General features: G+C 37.1%; 1 protein-coding gene across 5 annotated transcripts in view; it reads left to right on the top strand.

Moving 5' to 3' along the window:
- The window catches only part of NUP153 (nucleoporin 153), a 77,197-nt gene that overhangs the window by 31,311 nt on the left and 23,293 nt on the right, over positions 1-22,593 (top strand). For all 5 annotated transcript variants that reach the window (XM_066377124.1, XM_066377125.1, XM_066377126.1 and 2 more), the window contains exons 9-15: positions 4,790-4,936; positions 9,989-10,041; positions 10,630-10,759; positions 17,058-17,192; positions 17,810-17,908; positions 18,883-18,970; positions 22,359-22,481. In XM_066377124.1, coding sequence (XP_066233221.1) covers positions 4,790-4,936; positions 9,989-10,041; positions 10,630-10,759; positions 17,058-17,192; positions 17,810-17,908; positions 18,883-18,970; positions 22,359-22,481 — 775 coding nt within the window. The remainder of the gene's footprint in view (positions 1-4,789; positions 4,937-9,988; positions 10,042-10,629; positions 10,760-17,057; positions 17,193-17,809; positions 17,909-18,882; positions 18,971-22,358; positions 22,482-22,593) is intronic.

Here is a 22,593-nt window from a genome sequence, read left to right as displayed (position 1 = left end):
GAAAGTATCAGCAATTTTATTTTATTTTTAAGTTAGCAATATACAAATTGAATTTACCGTATTTACCCATGTATGAGATGCACCCTTTTCCGAAAAACTTGGGGTCTAAAAACTGGATGCATCTTATACAGTACTTAAGATTTTTTTACTTGCATTTCCCGCTTTTTCATGCTTGTTCTTAAGCTCATTGTTGAACGACAGTGATTTGTCATCAGACACAGATGAGGACAAGCTAATGGATGGGAGTTTTGACAGTGATGAGTTGTATGACTTTTATGATGAGAAAAACTTGATTTCAATAACTAATACATTTTTTTTTCAAATTTTGGGCCCCAAAATTAAGGTGCATCTTATATATGGGAGCATCTTATACATGAGGAAATACAGCTGGTCATAAAGAACATGCTTGGAAAATAAGAGTTTTAAAATTGCACATTGTTACCTTTTGTGAGGGCTTTCACACAGTGCTGTTTGTAGTAAATGCTCAGTCATTAGTTTTTGGTTATTTGTTATTTCTATTTTAGTGTCTTAGCAGTCTTTTTTGTGTGTGTGTGTGTGTTTTTCTTTTTTCATTTTTCTGAAGCTGGAAACAGGGAGAGACAGTCAGACAGACTCCCACATGTGCCCGACCGGGATCCACCCGGCACGCCCACCAGGGGCAACGCTCTGCCCACCAGGGGGCGATGCTCTGCCCATCCTGGGCGTCACCATGTTGCGACCAGAGCCACTCTAGCACCTGAGGCAGGGCCACAGAGCCATCCCCAGCGCCCGGGCCATCTTTGCTCCAATGGAGCCTTGGCTGCGGGAGGGGAAGAGAGAGACAGAGAGGAAAGCGCGGCGGAGGGGTGGAGAAGCAAATGGGCACTTCTCCTGTGTGCCCTGGCCGGGAATCGAACCCAGGTCCTCCGCACGCTAGGCCGACGCTCTACCACTGAGCCAACCGGCCAGGGCGTGTGTGTTTTTCTGAAGCTGGAAACAGGAAGGCAGTCAGACAGACTCCCGCATGCGCCCGACCGGGATCCACCCGGCACGCCCACCAGAGGGCAATGCTCTGCCATGACCAGAGCCACTCTAGCGCCTGGGGCAGAGGCCATGGAGCCATCCCCAGCGCCTGGGCCATCCTTTGCTCCAACGGAGCCTCAGCTTCGGGAGGGGACGAGAGAGACAGAGAGGAAGGAGAGGGGGAGGGGTGGAGTAGCAGCTGGGTGCTTCTCCTGTGTGCCCTGGCCGGGAATCGAACCCAGGACTTCCGCACGCCAGGCCGACGCTCTACCACTGAGCCAAACGGCCAGGGCTGTCTTAGCAGTCTTTGTAACTTTTACCTTTTGAAAAATCAAAGAAGAGTGAACAGAGCTTGAAGTATTTAGTAATTATAAATTCAATGAACTGAAGTAAGTGCCCACTGAATATAGTTGCCTTTGCAAACTTTTCTCATTAACAAACATTATTTGAAATCTGTTGTGTAATAGAATTTTAAATTCAAATACAATATTTTAAATTGGCATATTTTTCATCAGTCAGCTAAAAATAGTGTTCCAAGATATTAGACCTATTAAAATAATATACTATAAATTATTTATTAGCCTTTTTTAGTGTATTCTATTTTGTTTAACTTAGCTTTGGAGATTAATTTGGAAAAGATAAAATGCATGATAGGATTAAAAAGGTATGTTTTTGTTAGTTATTTTTGTGGCTAGTTATGTATCTTTTAAGGGAAGCAGATTCCTAGATCCTTACCTGTGGAAGCATTTATTACATCATCAAGTTTTCTGAGAATTAATTGATGAAAATTATCATAATTCTCTGAATTAATTTGGGGACTATAATTGTATATTGGTGAAATAAAATTATTTTTTACTGAAATTTTAATTCAGAGAAGAAAGCTAAAATTGAGTTATTCCCTTGAGATATTGTTGCTTTTCAATTTTTAGAATTATCTAGACATTTGTTATCAGGCCATAGGGCAGGGGTCCCCAAACTTTTTACACAGGGGGCCAGTTCACTGTCCTTCAGACCGTTGGAGGGCCGGACTATAAAAAAAACTATGAACAAATCCCTATGCACACTGCACATATCTTATTTTAAAGTAAAAAAACAAAACGGGAACAAATACAATATTTAAAATAAAGAACAAGTAAATTTAAATCAACAAACTGACCAGTATTTCAATGGGAACTATGCTCCTCTCACTGACCACCAGTGAAAGAGGTGCCCCTTCCGGAAGTGCGGTGGGGGCCGGATAAATGGCCTCAGGGGGCCTCATGCGGCCCGCGGGCCGTAGTTTGGGGACCCCTGCCATAGGGGATGCATTATTAGCTGCTGTGATGGGACTATCATTAGCTGCTTTTCTCAGATTCCTATATTATGTCAGGTTGCATAAAAAGAAGTAAGTTTTAAAAGTTGTTCCATAACAGAAGTTCTCAATCAAAACATTTTAATTAATGGTTTTGTATAATACTAATAAAATTTTATTAATGGCTGTTAAGAATTATAAAGGCCAGATAACAGTACTATAGTTCATGTTTCATGGATGTAATTGGAACAGTCTACAAAATAGACTGTCTCATTGAGGTGTAGGATCACACTTGTAATGAGGATTTAGGGAAGAGCTGGTGGTAGCCATATAGAGGCTTTGCCTAGGAAATCAGTGCTCTTCACAGCTACTGCTGAGTCAAAGGACTGTAATCATAGTACTGTAATCTTGGGACAGAGTGGAAGCTCTGAGCTTTAAGTAATCTTAAACCAACTGAATTTTTTTTATTAAATTTTTTTTGTGTGACAGAGACAGGAGAGGAGGGACAGACAGGAACAGAGAGCAGAAGGGAGAGAGATGAGAGCATCAATTCTTTTTTGCAGCACCTTAGTTGTTCATTGATTGCTTTCTCATATGTTCCTGAACCAGGGGGCTACAGCAGACTAAGTGACCCCTTGCTCAAGCCAGTGACCTTGGGCTCAAGCTGGTGAACCTTGCTCAAACCAGCTGAGCCCACACTCAAGCTGGCGACCTCAGGGTTTTGAACGTGGGTCCTCCGTGTCCCAGTCCGATGTTCTATCCACTGCAGCACCACCTGGTCAAGCCCAATAGGAGTTTTAATGTGTTTCAGTATAGCAAAAATTGTTGGCAAAACACTTGTACACTTAAATAATAAAGCCAGTTTATTTTTTTTGTGTGGCCGAGACAGAGAGAGTCAGATAGGGACAGACAGACAAAAAGGGGGAGTGATGGGAAACATCAGTTCTTTGTTGCAACTCCTTAGTTCAGTGATTGTTTTCTCATATGTGTCTTGACCTGGGGGCTATAGCAGAGTGAGTGACCCCTTGCTCAAGCCAACGACCATGGGGTCATGTCTGTGATTTCATGCTCAAGCCAGTGACCCCTTGCTCAAGCTGGTGAGCCTCCGCTCAAGCTGGATGAGCCTACGCTCAAGCAGGTGACCTTGAGGTTTCGAACCTGGGTCCTCCGTGTCCCAGTCTGACGCTTTATCCACTGCACCACCGCTTGGTCAGACAGGAGTTGGAATTCTTAACTGTGCTTTACTAATTTGATGTAAATTGTAAGAATTTTCATTTGGTTGAAAAATAACAGTAGAGGAAAATTAAATTGGAGAGAGATTGGCTCACATTTTATCAAATTTTTTTTGTGTTTTTTAGAGAGAAAGAGAGGAACAGACAAGAAGGGAGAGAGATGAAAAGTGTCAACCCATAGTTGTGGCACCTTAGTCGTTCATTGATTGCTTTCTAATATGTGCCTTGACTGGGGAACTCCAGCTGAGCCATAGAACCCTTGCTCAAGCCAGTAACCCCTCACTCAAGCTGTGAGCCCTTGGGGTTTCAAACCTGGGTTCAGCCTCCCAGGCTGACATTCTATCCACTGTGGCACCTCCTGGTCAGGCAGCAATTAAAATATTTTTATTTAAAAATATCTGTAGCCTGACCTGTGGTGGCGCAGTGGATAAAGCGTCAACCTGGAAATGCTGAGGTCGCCGGTTCGAAACCCTGGGCTTGCCTGGTCAAGGCACATATGGGAGTTGATGCTTCCAGCTCCTCCCCCCTGTCTCTCTCTCTCTCTCTCTCTCTCCTCTCTAAAATGAATAAATAAAATAAAAATTAAAAAAAAAAACCTGAAAAAAAAATCTGTAGCTGCAATGGTCACTGGCTTGAGCCCAAAGGTCCATGGTCGCTGGTTTGAGCCCAAGGTCTCTGTCTTGAGCAAGGGGTTACTCACTGTGCTGTAGCCCCCTGGTCAAGGCATATATGAGAAAGCAATCGTTGAACAAGTAAGGTGCTGCAACGAAGAATTGATGCTTCTCATCTCTCTCCCTTCCTGTCTGTCTTCCCCTATCTGTCCCTCTCTCAGACTCTCTTTTCTGTCAAAAAAAAAAAAAAAAAAATCTGTAGCTGAAGAAAATTTAGATAATTTGGGGGAAAATATGGCAAAATCAGTTTGTTTATATATTTGAAATTCATCCTGTTAAAAGTTTAGCTTTGAAGAACAGTTTTGAATATAGTTTTAATTCTGTATGTGTGTACATGTGTGTGAAAAGTGATTAAATCTGGGATAAAATAGTCTATGAAACCACATTGTTTGTGGTTCTGTTTGTATATATACACACACTCTTGGTTCTGTCATTGTTTTTCTCTTAGTATTTGTTTGCAATTAGTGGGTATTTCTCTGGGAAGTACTCATAATCTATAGGTCACATTCGCTATTGACAAGTAATCTTTAGTTATGCATTGCTGATAATATATGAAAATTAAAGTTTGATTTTTATTTCCTTTTACCTATAAGGTGGTCTGTCAGTATCCCCCTGTTCAGAGACTCATGACTCCAAAGCCAGTATCCATAGCAGCAAATCGAACTTCTTATTTTAAACCATCTCTGACCCCATCTGGTGAACTAAGGAAGACTAATCAAAGAATAGATAAAAAACACAGTGTGAGTATGTGTTGTATTTTCACTAGTCTTTGAATATTGATTAAAGTGAATAAGAGTAGGATATAACATACAGGTACTCTTTCATTGCTGCCTATCAACAAGATAATGCCTACAGCTTGTGAATTAGTGATGATTATGAAATGCATTAAAATGTCTGGCACCTTAATCAAATCCCAAATTAGTTTTTACTAGTAAATACTAGTGTGTACTAATTGTTAGATAAATAATTTTGCCAAATTTGCTTTATCAGTGTGTTTTTGTTGAACTGTCTGCAAATAAATTTCTGACATCACATTTGTTCATCTCTAAGTACTTAGGTATGCATTTTCTAAGTACTTTTTTTTTTAAGTTTTATTTTTCAATTACAGTTTACATTCAGTATTGTTTTGTTTTAGTTTCAGGTGTACAACACAGTGATTAGACAATTATATACTTTACAAATTGATCCCCCTGATATTTCAGGTACCCTTCTGGCACCACACATAGTTATTTCAACATTATTGACTGTTCCCTGTGCTGTGCTTTACATCCCCATGACTGTTCTGTAAATGCCAATTTGTACTTTGCTTTCACCTTTTCCACCCAGCCTCCAACCCCTCACCCCCTCTAGCAACTGTCAGTTTGTTTATTGTATTATATGAATCTCCTTGTGTTTTGTTTGTTTGCTTATTTTGTTCTTTGGATTCCACATATAAATGAAATTATATGGTATTTGTTTTTCTCTGTTTGACTTATTTCACTTAGCATAATACCCTCTAGGTTCGTATATGCTATTGCAAATGGTAAGATTACATTGTTTTTTTGATGGCTGAGTAATATTCCATTGTATATATATCACAGCTTTATCTACTCATCTATAGATGGGCACTTGTGTTGCTTTTATATCTTTGCTATTGTAAATAATGCTGTAGCCAAGGGGTGCATGTATCCTTTCAAATTAGTGTTTTGGCAGGCAATTCGTTTTTAATTTTTTGAGGACCCTTCATACTGTTTTCTATAGTGGCTGTACTAGTCTGAATTTCCACTAACAGTGCAGGAGGGAGGGATCCCTTTTTTTTATGTCTTCATTAACACTTGTTTGTTGAGTTACTGATAAGTGCCATCTGACAGGTGTGGGGTGATATCTCATTGTGAGTTCTTTTTTGTTTTTACTATTTATTTATTTATTTATTTATTTATATTTTTCTGAATTGAGAAGCTGGAAGGCAGAGAGACAGACTCCTACATATGCCTGACTGGGATCCACCGGGCATGCCCAGTAGGGGGCGATGCTCTGCCCATCTGGGGCGTTGCTCTATTGCTACAGGAGCCATTCTAGCACTTGAGGCAGAGGCCATGAAGCCATCCTCAGTGTCCGGGCCAACTTTGCTCCAGTGGAATCTTGGCTGCAGGAGAGGAAGAGAGGTAGAGAGAAAGAGGAGGGGGGAAGGGTGGAGAAGCAGATGGGCGCTTCTGTGTGCCCTGGCTGGGAATCGAACCCGGGACTTCCACATGCTGAGCCAACCAGCCAGGACCTCATTGTCTTAATTAGCATTTCTCTGAAGATTAGTGATGTTGAGCATCTTTTCATATGTCTGTTGGCCATCTATATGTCCTCTTTGGAGAAGTATCTATTCAGGTCCTTTGCCCATTTTTGATTGGGTGTAATTTTTGTTGTTGAATTGTGTGAGTTCTTCATTAATTTTGAATATTAAGCCCTTAGGGGTTGTAAGGGCAAATATCTTCTACCATTCAGTAGGTTATCTTTTCATTTTGTTGTTTTTTTTTTGTGCAAAAACTTTTCAGTTTGATATAGTCCCATTTGTTTGTTTTTTGTTTCCTTTGCCCGAGGATTTACATCGCAATAAATGCTGCTAAGAAAAATGTCAGAGATATTACTGCCTGTGATTTTTTATAGGATTTTTATGGTTTCAAGTCTAATTTAAGTTTTGAATCTATTTCGAGTTTATTCTTGTGTATGCTGTTAATAAGGTTATCTAGTCTCGGTTTTTTTGCATTATCTGTCCAGTTTTCCAGCACCATTTAATGAATAGACTCTCTTTACCCCATTGTATGTCTTTGCCTTCTTTGTCATATATCAGGTCTACTGGAAAGTTCTGTCTGTTTCTATCACAAGTTTCGACACGTAAGCATGTTTATTTGGTACATGTGTGCCTCTCTATTTTTATCACTTAATGTATGCATACTGACATAGCAAATTAACTAAAACAAAGTTGATTCAGGTTAGTCTTATGTGTGAAGAGATAGTGTACCCATGGCTACTGATAAAGTTCATTTACACCACTGTAATTTTTATGAATTTCTACAAGGAAGAAATGCTACAGAAGCATGTAGAAATTTATTGGAAGTGTTTGGTGAAAGTACAGTTCCTGGTAGGACATGCAGAAGATGGTTCGAAAAATTCTAAACAGGTGATTTCGACCTTTCTGATAAGCCACGTTCTGGGTGACCATCTTTGATCGATGACGATGTTGTTAAGACCATGTTGGAGCAAGATCCTTTTCTGACAACATCAGAGATCACAGAAAGGCTTAATTCAGCTCAGCAAATCATTTTGGACCATATTCGGAAGATAGGATTGGTGTGGAAATATTCAAGATGGGTGCCACATGAATTAAGTCAGAAGAATTTGGATGATCAAGTCATATGCACATCTCTGCTTGCTCAGAACAAAATCGAACCCTTGAACTGGATGATAACTGGGGATGAAAAGTGGATTACCTACGAAAACATCATAAGGAAAAGGGCATATTGTTAACCTGGAAAACCTAGCCCTTCCACCTCTAAACCAAATTTGACTCTGAATAAGAGAATGTTGTGTATATGGTGGGACATTCGAGGACCAATACATTATGAGCTTCTAAAACCGAACAAAAAGCTCAATTCGGAAAAGTATTGTCAGCAACTGGATAATTTAAAGACAGCAGTCCAAGAAAAGAGGCCGGTGATGTTCAATAGGAAGAACATCATACTGCATCATGATAATGCCAGGCCACATGCTGCTTTGGGGACTTGTCAAAAAATTGCAGAACTAGGCTGGGAAATTCTGTCGCATCCACCATATTCCCCGGACTTAGCACCCTCCAACTATCACTTGTTTTTGTCCTTACAAAATTTTTTGAAGGGCAAAAAATTCAAAAATGAAGAAGATATCAAACAAGCACTGGTTCAATTTTTCACATCAAAAGAGAAAACATTTTTCAAAAATGGGATATACAGATTGCCCTCACGCTGGCAAGAAATCATTAATAATAATGGCAATTATATTATTTAATAAAGTTTATTGACGGTAAGAAAAATTTGTATATTTTTTTATTCCAAAAACAGAACTTTCCGGTAGACCTTTTTTTTTTTTTTTTTTTTTTTTTTTGAGACAGAGAGTGAGTCAGAGAGAGGGATAGACAGGGACAGACAGACAGGAACAGAGAGAGATGAGAAGCATCAATCACTAATTTTTCATTGCACATTGCAACACCTTAGTTGTTCATTGATTGCTTTCTCACATGTACCTTGACCGCGGGCCTTCAGCAGACTGAGTAACCCCTTGCTGGAGCCAGCACAACCTTGGGTTCAAGCTGGTGGGGCTTTTGCTCAAACCAGATGAGCCCACGCTCAAGTTGGCGACTCGGGGTCTCGAACCTGGGTCCTCTGCATCCCAGTCCGACGCTTTATCCACTGCTCCACCGCCTGGTCAGGCTAGAGACCGTATATTAATTGATCATGTAGGCATGAGTTTATTTCTGGGCTCTATTCTGTTTCATTGATCCATCTGTTTCTATGTTAGTATAATGCGGCTTGGATTACAATAGCCTTGAAATATAGTTTAATGATATCAGGTAGTGTGATAACTTCAACTTTCTTTTCTTCTCAAGATTCTCGTGGCTGTTTGGGGTCTTTTGCATTTCCACATAAGTTGTTTGATTATTTGTTCTAGTTATTTGAAATACGCAATTGATATTTTGGTTGGAATGTTATTGAATCTATAGATTGCTTTGGGTAATATGGACATTTTAAAATGTTAATTCTTCCTATCCATGAGCATGGTGGTGTATGCATCCATTTATTTGTATCTTTCAGTTTCTCCAGTGGCTTACAATTTTTCGAGTACAGGTCTTTTACTGCCTTGGTTAAATTTATTGCTAGTGTTTTGGTTTTTTTTAATGCAATTGTAAATGGGATTGTTTTCTTAGGTAATTTTTTTTCCTGATAGTTTATTATTATATAAAAATGCAGTGTAATCTGAATATTTATTTTGTATTCTGTTACTTAACTGAATTCAGTTATCAGTTCTAGTAATTTATTGATGGAAACTAGGGTTCTATATATACAGTATCATGTCATCTGTAAATAATGACAGCTTTACTTCTTCTTTTCCAATTGGGATGCCTTTTCTTCTTGTCTGATTATTGTGGCTAGGACTTCCAGTATTTTATTGATTAAGAATGATAAAAGTGGACATCCCTATCTTATTCTAGTCTTCAGATGATTATCTGGGTTGACAGTCCTATAACTTAGTTATAATTTTGATGTGGTCCGGGTAGGAGGTAAGTTTCAGAGAATCATTTCTGAAGAAACACTCTTTATAAATTTTCTTGCACATTTAATATGCTATAACAAGATAGTAAAGTATTTTTATGGTTGTTGAGTGTATTAACTTTATATAATATCATTTGTTTAAAGCACCATTGTGCCTGACCTGTGGTGGCGCAGTGGATAAAGCGTCAACCTGGAATGCCGAGGTCGCTGGTTTGAAACCCTGGGCTTGCTCAGTCAAGGCTCATACAGGGAGCACTTCTATGAGTTGATGCTTCCTGCTTCTCCCCCTCTTTCTTCTCTCTCTCTTTCTCTCCTCTATCTAAAAAAATCAATAAATAAAAATAAAAAAAAAAGCACAGTTGTGCTCAGTGACATTTTAAGTGTAAGTTGCAAATTTTAGGATTCGTTAACTAAAAACCATCAAATTCCTGATTCCAAATATCAAAATTCATAGAAGTGTGGTATTAAAATAATTAAATAAGTGAGCATTTAAATATGGCTTTATTTTTTTTCTAGACTGGATATGAAAAAAATGTGGTACCAGGACAAAATAGAGAACAACAAGAAAGGTAGTATCATTTTTATAGCTAAACTTCTTTATATGTAAATTCTTAAGTTCTGTATGACTTACATGTACTTTTTTTTTTTTTTAAGTGAGAGGACGGGAGATACTGAGACAGACTCCCACATGTGCTCGATTGGGGTCCACCAGGCAACCCCTGTCGGGCCAATACTCGAATCAGCTGAGCTATTTTTAACACCTGAGGCTGATGTGCTCTGACCAGCTGAGTTTTCCTCAGCACCTGGGGCTGACTCTTGAACCAATCAAGCCACTGGCTGAGGGAGGGGAAGGAGGAGAGAAGGGTAGAGAAAGGGGGAGAAGCAGTTGGTCACTTTTCTTGTGTCCTGACTAGGAAATGAACCCAGGACATCCATATGCCAGGCTGATACTCTGTCCACTGAGCCAGCTGGCCAAGACCTGCATGTACCTTTTTGAAGATTAAGAAGATTAAAAAATAGAAACTTTTAAAATCAGATTCAGCTATACACTTATTTTCTTATTTGTTAGCAGTTTTTAATTTTTAGGTATTCAGTTAACAGGTTATGAAGTAATATATCATTTATTTTAGTTTTCTCTTCTTTTTGTTTTTGCTTAGTGGTTTTTCTTACCCAAGTTTTAGTACGTCTACAGCCAATGGTGTATCTTCTGGAGTAGGTAGTGGTGGTGGCGGCAAGATGAGACGAGAGAGAACACGCTTTGTGGCAACTAAGCCTCAGGAGGAGGAGGTAAGGTTATATATATACTTAATACCCTTGATGTTTATTAAAAGCTTTGATACGTTGTGGTGAGGGGAAATCTTTCAGGGTGGGGTTTAGGGAGACCCAAGTCGAGAATAATTTGCTATTAATACATTTTATTTTGTGTGTGTATGTAATTTAAACTGCCAGGCTTTTAAACCATCTTCTCTGTGACAACACAGAAAACCTAACCAAGTAACTAAAAAATTTCATGGGTGTCATTAAAAGCCATAATTCTTTTAATAAAAGAATTATTTATTTTAATAAAAGAATTATAATTGAAATTATGTGACCCTTAGAACATTATTATATAAATTGGTTTTGCCAGTTAAAAAATATATTTTCTAATTGATTTGAGAGAGAAGGATTTTTCGTTCCACTTATTTTTTGCATTCATTGGTTGATTCTTGTATGTTCCCTCACTAAGGATCAGACTAGAGCCCTGGCGCATCAGGAAGGTGCTCTAACCAACTGAGCTACCTGGCCAGGACAGGTTTAACCACTTTTTGAAACTTATATACATGGATTAATATGGTTTGTATTTATCTCACTTGTCCTCCCCTTTTTTTTCCCTTTCTTTTTTTTCTTTTCCAAGTGAGAGGAGGGGAGATAGACAGACTCCTGCATGCGCCACAACCAGAATCCAGCCAGCAACCCCTGTCTGGGGCTGATGCTCTGCCCATCTGGGACCATGCTGGCAATCAAGCTATTTTTAGTGCCTGAGGTGGAGGGTCCACAGAGCCCTCCTCAGTGCCCATGGCTGATGCGCTTGAACCAGTTGAGCCATGGCTGTGGAAGGGGTGGAGAAGCAGGTGGTCACTTCTCCTGTGTGCCCTGACCAGAAGTCAAACCCTGAACATAGGCACACTGGGTCAACAGTATCACTGAGCTAACCAGCCAGGACCCCCTTTCTTCATATTATTTGTGAACTTTATCCTTGTTGTAAAAGATAACTCTAGGTTATTTATTCTCACTGTAAAATATATATGTATATATAAAACTCCAGTATGAAGATTTACCACAATCCATTCTACAGGGTACATTTGGGTTGTTTACTAATCTAATACATGCTAAGGTGAATATTTATGCACTTCTCCCTCAGCACACATTATAATATTTACTCTAGACTATGTATCTGGAATGGAATTGGTGGGTTATAGGGGATAAAACACATCCTCAAATGTATTAGATGTTGCCTCATTGCTCTTCAAGATAGTTTTACAATTTAACACTTCCATGGGATAGTAGGCAGATCTGCTTTTTTTCTTCATCCTTTTCAGTATGTGATTTTGTTATTTAAATTTTTTTTACCAATGTGATCGCTATGAAGTAGCATGCCATTGGAATTTTATCTTGCATTTTGTTGTTTAATAGGAAGGTGGGAGACATTTTTGTGAGTTTTCTTGGCCATTTGGGTTTTCTCTTTATCGAATTTTTTATTGGGTTACTTTTATTTATTTATTTATTTATTTATTTTACAGAAAGAGCGAGTTAGAGGGATAGATAGGGACAGACAGACAGGAACGGGGAGAGATGAGAAGCATCAATCATTAGTTTTTCGTTGCGACACCTTAGTTCATTGATTGCTTTCTCTTATGTGTCTTGACCGTGGGCCTTCAGCAGACCAAGTAACCCCATGCTCAAGCCAGCCACCTTGGGTCCAAGCTGGTGAGCTTTGCTCGAACCAGATGAGCCTGCACTCAATCTGGTGACCTAGGGGTCTTGAACCTGGGTTCTCCGCATCCCAGTCTGACGCTCTATCCACTGTGCCACCGCCTGGTCAGGCTGGGTTACTTCTTTTATTAGGAAGAGTTGTTTATTCTGGACATAAAAGTTTGGAAAAGATAGTGGACTACTTGAAGATTGGTTAAATTAACTTTTTTTGACCTGTGGTGGCGCAGTGGATAAAGCGTTGACCTGGAAATGCTGAGGTCGCCGGTTCGAAACCCTGGGCTTGCCTGGTCAAGGCACATATGGGAGTTGATGCTTCCAGCTCCTCCCCCCTTCTCTCTCTCTGTCTCTCTCTCCTCTCTCTCCCTCTCTGTCTCTCTCTCTCCTCTCTCAAAAAAAAAAAAAAGAATAAAAAAAAATAATAACATTTTTTCTATAGGTTGCTCTATTTTCTACCTGCTTTGAGTTGAATGCAGGTCTCATTTTAGTCTTTATAAGTGAATTTCAGCCTAGCTGGATCATTTAAGTTTTGATATATATATAGTGCTTTTTATTTGTCTTTTGTTTCTAATTAGATTTTCATTTGTGACTTTCTAATTGACCCATGAGTTTTGCAGGAGTATATATTTATGTTTTTATAAAGGTGATCTCTAAAAGTTTCTCTTGACTATGAAATCATGTTTTTAATGCAAATGTATATATAAGTATTAAATTTTTTCATGTCTGTTGCAAAGTCTACTTTGCAATCTTATTTAGAATGGGAAATGTCTTTCATTTTTTTCCTGATTTCCCTTTTTCCTATTTAGCAGTTCCATAGTTGTGCCTCTCTCAGGACACAGCTCATCAGAATCATGACTTCTTTGGCAGTTTGGACTTCTACCATATAGCCTGTCTTGTGATATCTGTGTCAGGGTTGTTGGCTCGGTTACTGGTGTTAAGGCTTTATCTTCTTAGATTGTACTTGTTGCTCTGCTGGAGTGTTGTGGAGGGAGGGAACATATTAATGTATTCTGCCATCTTGAAAGAAAAATATCTTAAATGCCATTAATTCTGTAGTATATAAAGTTTTGCAGTTTTCATAGCAAAGCAGTCTTTTTCTGTCATTAAACTCTTTAAGTAGATTTAATCACATTTAAGAAGTGGGTTGTCTTGCCTTTATATACATAAGGAAATTAATATCTGATTAATGCAGCATGAACTTGTTCTTTAAGCAGGTTTTTATATTTCTCAGTAAAATTTGTGACCCTACCTTTTTAGAGTTTATCCCTGTGAGAGAACAATTATTATCTTGGTTTGGTGTTTGCCAAATGACAGATTTGTGGATTTTGCTTACTACCCTTCAGTTTTAATTTTTTTAAAGATATAATTTCTAATATATTTAGCTGTCATGCAGATTTGTGTTTAATGAGGCATTTTGGGGTGTGTTAAAATTAATTTATTTACTTTGACTCCTCTTACGTGGTATATTAACACTTAGGAGCTGTATGAAAATCTAACACCCAAACCTCTTTGTCACTTCCTCCCTCATCTGCCCCCACCCCCACCATTCCGGCCAACTGCCAACTGCCAATTTCACGTCCCAGGATGCTTCATCCAACTCCTTCTGCCCCCAGCTTTGTTCCACACTGGAGTTACAGTCTCCACATTTCTGAGGAAAGAGGTACTGATGGGTGGCTGCCCCAAATTTTCTGCCTAGCTGGGTTTTTTTTTTATTTAGATGGAATAGTTTTGGATAGGTGCTTCCTTACTAAATTTGTGTCCAGTGCTGTTTTTTTGTTTGTCTCAGATGTCAGTTATGTTTGGACCACATTGTTTCTTAATTTCATTTATATTTAATAGGGATTTTTGGCCAAAGATTGAAGATCAATTTTTGTTGGTATTTTTATGGGCTTTCAGGAAAGGTCAAATAGAAGAAATTTTATTTTTAATGTATTGTAAACAAGTTATGTTGCTACTTAATAGGGACTTATATTTTAATTTACTAAACATTTAGTTTAATAGACTGCTATATTAGGAATAACCCAGTTCACTATATGAGGTAGTAAAAGTGTGTTTTAGCTTTCACCTTATATTGGATTCCAAAATTCATAAGAAATGTGTTAGTCACTAAACATTGGCATTTTGCCTTTATTGGGATACTGTTTTTTATAATGAAAGAGTTTATTGATCCATGATCCAGAATAGATAAGTAGTGTATAAAAAGGTTGAGATGGGGAAAATTTAATTGCTTGATAGTGTCATGTGAGGTATATAGTCCTGCCACTTAATGATTTGAGAGACTGATCAAATTAACCTTGTATGTACATCAGCTCCTCTTTAAAATGGGGATAAGAAGGAGGAAATGTATTTAGCTCGTATCTGTAGGATGTCTGTCATTTAATAGCTGTATGATATTAGGCCATATATCTCCATGCTTCAGTTTACCTATCTACAATAAGTATCTACCTCATGTGAGATAACCCGGGTAAAGGTATTACAAAGGTAATATATGGATTAGATGGTGGTTATGTTCAACTTGAGGCATCTGTAAGCATCCAATTACAGTTTTTGACTTTCTCCCAGATTTGTGGTATCCACTTCTGATCAATCATAAAGTCAAATTTTTGGTTACTAAGAATTAAATTTAAAATTGGTTCATGGTCAATAAAATAAAGAACCAGTAAGGGCAAGTGTATGACTCAATGAGTTGGCGTGGATACAGGTTATTCACTTGATGTGTCCAGGTGTTGTAAAGGGTCTGGGGGGATAAAATAAGGCTGAGTTTGGAGATGAGAAGAAATATCCTTACAGAAATACCCAATTGTGTCTTTGTTTCTTTCCTTCCCCTCCCCCATATTTGATTATAAGTTTCAATCAGAAGAAATATTAAAAGAATTGTTCAGTGTACACATATTCTTATCACTTAGATTCTAATATTTTGTCATATTTGCTTTAGAAAATAGTCATCTTATTTTGGGATATGCCTTTCAAAGTAAGTTTAAGACTTAACTCAGTGTACTTCTTCCCCAAATACTTTAGCACACATTGCATGAACTAGAATTGAATATTTGTTTTTTAAGTCAGCAGGAATTTACCTGTAATGAAATGTAAAATTCTTAGGTGTACCATTTAATCAATTTGACAGATGTTTACATCTCTGTAATCCAGAACCCCTTGTTGAGGTGTTAAACATTTCCAATCCTAAAGCTTACTCATGCTCTTTCCCAGTTAATACTTCCTGCTTCCTACCTTTGGAGCAGACACTATTCTCATTTTTTATACTATATTTTCTTTTGCTTGTTCTAAAACTTCAATATCAATACAGTTATTCAGTGTGTATTTTTCTTTTTCTGACTGATATGAATAAAGCTGCTGTGAACATTCTTGTGCCATTTTCGTAGACATGTTTATTTCTCTTGGACTAAGTATTTAGCAGTGGAGGTGGGAGTAACATTTTATACCAAAAGTGTGTGAGCATTTCTGTTACTCTGCAACCACTAGTTTATTGTCATTTTTAAAATTGTAGCCATTCTGCTTTGTATATGATATTATCTCACTGTAATTATAATTTGCATTTCCCTGATGATTATATTGCTGTATTCTTTTTTATGTCTTTATTGGCCATTACTATTTTCTTCCTTTGTGAAGTCTCTGTTCAGATCTTTTGCCCTTATAAAATTGGGTTGCCTTATTGAATTGTAGGAACTCTTTATGAGTTCTAGGCTCAAATACTTTAAATGATACATGTCTTACAAGAAGTCTGAATTTATTTTTTCCCCCCATTATTTTTACTGTTCTTTGTACCTAAGGAAGCTTTGCTTCTCCCCAGGCTACAAAGAAATTCTCCTGTGTTATTTTCTGGAATATAGTTACTAGTATTTTTATGTTATTTAAATTTTTTTTGTATTTCTTTTGTAACTCATGGATTATTTAGATGTGTGTTTAAATCTAAATTATTTAGATGTGTGAAATGCATCGAGGCTTGTTTTATAGCCCAGTGTATGGTTTGCTTGATGAATCTTGAACGGTGTATATCCTGCAGTTGTTGGATATATAGTATTCTGTAGAAGTTAGATAAGATGTAGTATTTCCCAGGTCTTTGTTCTTGCTGAACTTTGTGTGTGTGTGTGGGGGGGGGGAGCTGTCTGGTTAGTTTATTAAAATTGTTAAGAGCTAGGAGTTAAAATTGTCAACTTGTATTTGTTGTAAATGTGAGTTATTTGAGACTTGGAGTGGAGGGGCCTTCGCTGTATTGAGTTAAAAACCAAGGCAGTTCACCAGCTCATCAGTACTGACATTTGTTAAATGCTTGCTTTTTATGCCAATACAATCTATAACTTTATATTTCATATTAACATCATAACTATGATAGTATTTTTCCCCTCATTTTTACCAATTAGGAAATTGGTATTGAGGGCATTTAGATTAAAAAATCACATGGCTGGCTGGGAAGTAGGATTCAAATCTTGTTTATTTATTTTTTGTTTGAAAGCTCACATTATTAACACTGCAGAGTGCTACCTTTTTCCTATTCTAAATTTACCTGCAATTATATAAATTCTGTCTGCAAATAAGAACAGATAAAAGAATGGCATGAAAGATGAACTATATCATTATAAAACTTGTTGTGTTTTAGGAAATGGAAGTACCAGTATTACCGAAAATATCTCTACCCATTGCCAGTTCTTCACTGCCTACGTTCAACTTCGCTTCCTCTGTGATTACAACTTCTCCATCACCAGTTAGTCTTGTACAGCCATTAACAAACAAGGTACAAGACCTTTTTACAAATGAGAGTGGATTTTTTATCTTTCTTAGTGTTTATTTTTAAAAATCTAAGATTGAGTTTAAAGCAGTGATTAATTTTCACTATGGAAATCAGTAACTAGAAATGAGAAAAATGGAAACTGTTTTGCTTTTTAAAAAATGCACATTATAATGGGAGTGTTCTTCAATTCTTAAGCAATGCATTAAAGGAGATGATTGCTTGTTTTCAAACAAGATACTTTTTCATAAGAATAGATTTTATTTCTCAAATAGGGCAAATATCTTTAATCTGCTCATGAAATTTTTGTTTTTGTTTTGGCTTTTACTTTTTCTGAACTTTTTACTTTACAAATGTTTTTCTCAACATATGCTTATAGATGTTATTTTTTTCTTTAGATAAATACCCATGTCTGAAATAGTGTGTGATCCTCTTCCAAGAGGAAGACAGATTTTACAGCATTATTATTGTTTGTCAGAAGTTTAAAAGTGATATTTAAATCTAAAAGGGGAAAAGTTTGCTTTTACTTCTTTGGAGTAATTGCTTAAGCTTTATTTTATTATTAATTTATTTTCTAAAAATATCCTTTTGTATTTTTCTTTTTTAAATTATTTGGAAACTAGGTACAAATGGCCTCTCCTAACAACATAAACAGTCCCGTGTTTAGATTTTCATCTCCAATTGTAAAATCTACTGAGGCAGATGTGCTTCCTCCATCATCAGTAAGTAGCAACCAACTCATGTTTTGTATTTATTGATTTCAAAGGCATACTATATTTTTATCAAATCCAGGATGCCCTCAGTGGTTAGAAATACTACGATTTTCCTTCCAAGTTAAAAAAAATTACATTGTACAGAAAATTTGAATGAACACCTGTATACTTCTCGCTGTGTGTATAGACACACACACACATACACACACACATACACACACACGAGCATGTGCATTTTCTCATATACTATTTAAAAGTTAAGATGCAGATATCTTAATACCTTTAATACTTACCATGTATTCCCTAAGTAAAAGGACATTTCTTTGCATATTCACAGCACAATTATCATACCCACAAAATTTAACATGACATAATAATAACATTGTCCATACTCAGATTTCCTCATTGGTCCCACACTGTCCTCAGTTGCTGTTTTGTTTTCTCTTGGTCCTAGATCTAAGTAAGATTAGGACCTAATTAAATCGTGATGCATTTAGTTAATATGTTTCTTGCATTATCTTTAACCTAGATAATTTTTGGACTTTTATGTTCCACAATATGTATTTGTTTTTTTCTATTTTGGTGAAGAGTAATAAGGTCAGTGGTTAAGTTGCACCATTGCTATTTGGCATTTTCGCATGTGTGTCATTTTAACATGTTGCTCATTATGTTTTTTACTGTGTCCTAGTTTTCTGTCAACTAGATGTTCCAGATCATTTGTAGTTTCTCTGCTGCATGCCCAAAACCTGTCCATTGTCCAAAAAGTCTCAAACTTCTTATTAGAAAATATCATTTAGAAACCTATACTTGGGCATCAGGAACATTACAAGAAGCATCCCAATTTTGAGATGTAAAATAAGAAAAACTATGACTCTTAGAATAAATGAAGTCCAGTATATTCTTTTCACTTGGAATTTTAAAAAGCTTTATTTTTGATATTTGATTAAAATTTGACACTTGAAGGATAACTTTTCCCTTTACAGATTGGATTTACATTTAGTGTGCCTGTTGCAAAAACAGCCGAACTTTCTGGCTCTAGTAGTGTTTCAGAACCAATTACAAATAGTTCGGGTAAGTAAAGATTTTTCATAAATTTTTACATAAAAATAGTTGCATACATTAGGTTAATACAGTGTGTCCGTAAAGTCATGGTGTACTTTTGACCGGTCACAGGAAAGCAACAAAAAACAATAGAAATGTGAAATCTGCACCAAATAAAAGGAAAACTCTCCCAGTTTCATACCTATTCAGTGCAGTTCGATGTGGGCTCACGCACAGATTTTTTAGGGTTCCTTAGGTAGCTATCCCGTATAGCCTCTACAGACTTGTCACTGACTGATGGCCTACCAGAACGGGTTTCTCCACCAAACTGCCGGTTTCCTTCAACTGCTTATCCCACCGGGTAATGTTATTCCTATGTGGTGGCACTTCGTTATAAACGCGCCGATATTCACATTGCACTTTGGTCACGGATTAGAATTTAGCAAGTCACAGAACACACTGAACTTTCTTCTGTACCGTCCACATCTCGACTGGCATGGCTGTTGGCTGCTCCACTGTATACACGGTGTTAGACGTCATCATCTGCGCATGTGCACATGCTGCCACATCATCCTACAGAAACTGGGAGGGTTTTCCTTTTATTCGGTGCAGATTTCACATTTCTGTCGTCTTTTGTTGCTTTCCTGTGACCGGTCAAAAGTGCACCATGACTTTACAGATACACTGTATTTCAAATTCTTTCACCTTTGGCAATTTTTAAAACTGGAATTTATTGGGGTGATACTGGTTAATAAAATTACATAGGTGTATCATTCCATAATACATTATCTGTACACTGCACTGAATGTTCGCCACTCCATTTGGTAATTCTTACAGATGTTTTCATTTGAATGGCATTAGCTCTGAAAAGCAAACAGGAGCTAATATCAACCTTTTGACAATGCTTTTTAGTTATTATCCTCAGAGATAGTTAACTCCCTAAAACTAAATGTTACTATTTGAATGTGAGCGGCATTGTCAGAATAGCAGATTTGCCTACTGTCATTGTTCAGTCAAAATAAATGAATTATAAATAAAGTTAGAAGAAGAAATTCAAGGGTTGTCTATATTGTGATTGCAGTGGATTCCATCTCTAATCTACATATACTGTTCAGTTCACAAGAATTTTAATGTGTCTGGGTTATGCTGGCCTCTGAAAATAGTAAAACATAATTTTTGAACTGAAGAAATGGGCATAATTGAGGGATAGAGATGAATAATCAAATTATTTATTTAAAAATTATTTTTTAATTGCACTTGACATACAATATTATATTAGTTTTAGGTATACAAAAAAGTGATTAGACATTTATATAATTTATGAAGTGATCATCCTGATAAATTTAGTACCCATCAGATATCATACTTTATTATTATTACAACATTATTAACTATATTCCCTATCTTATACTTTATATCCTTGTGACTATTTTGTATCTACCCATTTGTACTTAATCCCTTCCACCTTTTCATCCATCCCCTCAACCCTGCTTCTGTCTGAAAACTATCAAAATGTTCTCTGTATCTATGAGTTTGTTTTATTTGTTAGATTATTTTTCTGTTCATCCATTGATGGACATTAGGGCTGGTTTTACCTTTTGGCTATTGTGGGTAGTGCTGCTCTAAGTATGCATGTACATGTATTGGTTGAATACTGGTCTCAGTGTTTTGGGGTATATACCTAGGAATGGAATTCATGAATCAAATGGTCTCTTGAGGAACCACAAAGTTGTTTTTCTCAGCAGCTGGCTCATTTCACATTCCCACCAGCAGTATAGGAGGGTTAAAATTTCTTCACATTTTGCCTGACCAGACAGTGGTGCAATGGATGGAGTGTTGGACTGGGATGTGGAGGACCCAGGTTTGAAACCCCGAGGTCGCCAGCTTGAGCATGGATTCATCTGGTTTGAGCAAGGCTCACCACCAGCTTGAGCCCAAGGTTACTGGCTTGAACAAGGGGTCACTCGGTCTGCTGTAGCCCCCTGGTCAAGGCGCATATGAGAAAGCAATCAATGAACAACTAAAGATGCCACAACGAAGAATTGATGCTTTTCATCTCTCTCCCTTCCTGTCTGTCTGTCCCTATCTGTCCGTCTCTCTGCCTCTTTCTGTCTTTATCACAAAAACAAAACAACTTTTTACATTTTTACCACACTTTTTAAATTATAATCATCCTCTTTTCAGCATTTACCCTTTGTGACTAATCTTGTCTATCTCTCCCTTTCTCTCTCCCTTCTCATACATATATACCTATTAGGTTATTTTGAAATAATTCCACACATATTTCATCTGTAAACAGAAATTCCCCCCTTCAAAATAAAACTAAAAATCATTATCATACTCAAAATATAGATATTTTAAGTAAGAGGATAGTTTCATATTGGAAAGTTTGTAAAATATAAAAAGTAATAGCAATTAAGTTCTGGCCAGATGGCTCAGCTGGTTAGAACTTTGCCCCAAAGTGCAGAGGTTGCTGGTTCAATTCGTGGTCAGGGCACATACAGGAACAGATCTGTGTTCTGTCTCATTTCCTCTCTCCCCTTCCTCTCTCTCTCTCAAAAAAATCAATTAAAAAATAATAGAAGTTATATGTCAGTAGCAGCCACCATTATTCTTTAGATGTAAACATTGAAAATCTTTTGGACCTTGTAATCTGTTATTATCCATAACTATGCTTTTAAGAATTTTTTTTTTGTGGCCACATAGCATTTCATCATGTTAGCATTCTATAATTTATGTAGTCAGCCCCTTAATAAGCACTTATCATCTAAGTTTTCAATGTTATAACTGAAGGATATTTTCAGTTATAGGGTAAATTTCTACAAATGAAATAACTGGCTCAATTGGATATGTATTTTTAAGTTTTCCATTGATTTGATAGAGAGAAAGAGAACCACCAACTTATTGTTCCACTTAGTTGTTCTGTTTAGTTGTGCACTCATTGGTTGCTTCCTGTATGTTCCTTGACTGGGGATTGAACCCATGTGAGGATGATGCTCTATCTATTGAGCCACTTGGCCAGGGCTTCTATTGAGGATTTTTAAAGTTTTTTTTAAAATCAGTATTGTAAATTGCTATGTAATTGATTATATATTTAATGAAGGGTATCGGCCAACCTAGTTGCCATACCCTCTTCAAAGTTTCAGCTTGATTTTCTTAATTACCAATTTACTGGGTAATAACTTTAGTTTATATATTTTGCCCTTTTGGAGGAGAAAGATGTGCACTGTGGGAAATAGTACTTTTAATTCCTTGCAATGGCATTTTAACCCTGTACTGTTAAATAATTTGTTCAATATCTTTGAATTTCAAACTTCTTAAATGATGTTTTAAAAGTTGATTCAAATTGTCTTTGAAAGATCTTTTTAATACATTTAACTTGAGTTCATAATATTTTTATAATTAAAAAATATTACAGCTCAAGATATCACTGCAGTGAACAGTACAAGCTGTAAGCAGCCAGGTGAAGATTGTGAGGGCCCCTTTAGACCTGCAAAAACCCTGAGACAAGGAAGTGTCCTGGATGTTCTGAACGAGCCTGGTAAGGTAATGGCTGCCTCTGAGGTAGTCTGAAGTTTTCCTTGCTGACTCATGATCTTATTTAATGTCATTTGCAGTGGTCCACAACCTTTTTTGGGCCATGGACCGACCGA

The sequence above is a fragment of the Saccopteryx leptura genome, chromosome 3 (genome assembly GCF_036850995.1).
Source record: "Saccopteryx leptura isolate mSacLep1 chromosome 3, mSacLep1_pri_phased_curated, whole genome shotgun sequence".
NCBI lineage: Eukaryota > Metazoa > Chordata > Mammalia > Chiroptera > Emballonuridae > Saccopteryx > Saccopteryx leptura.
Note: the sequence above shows the minus strand (reverse complement) of the source record. Positions and strands in the feature narration are given on the sequence as shown.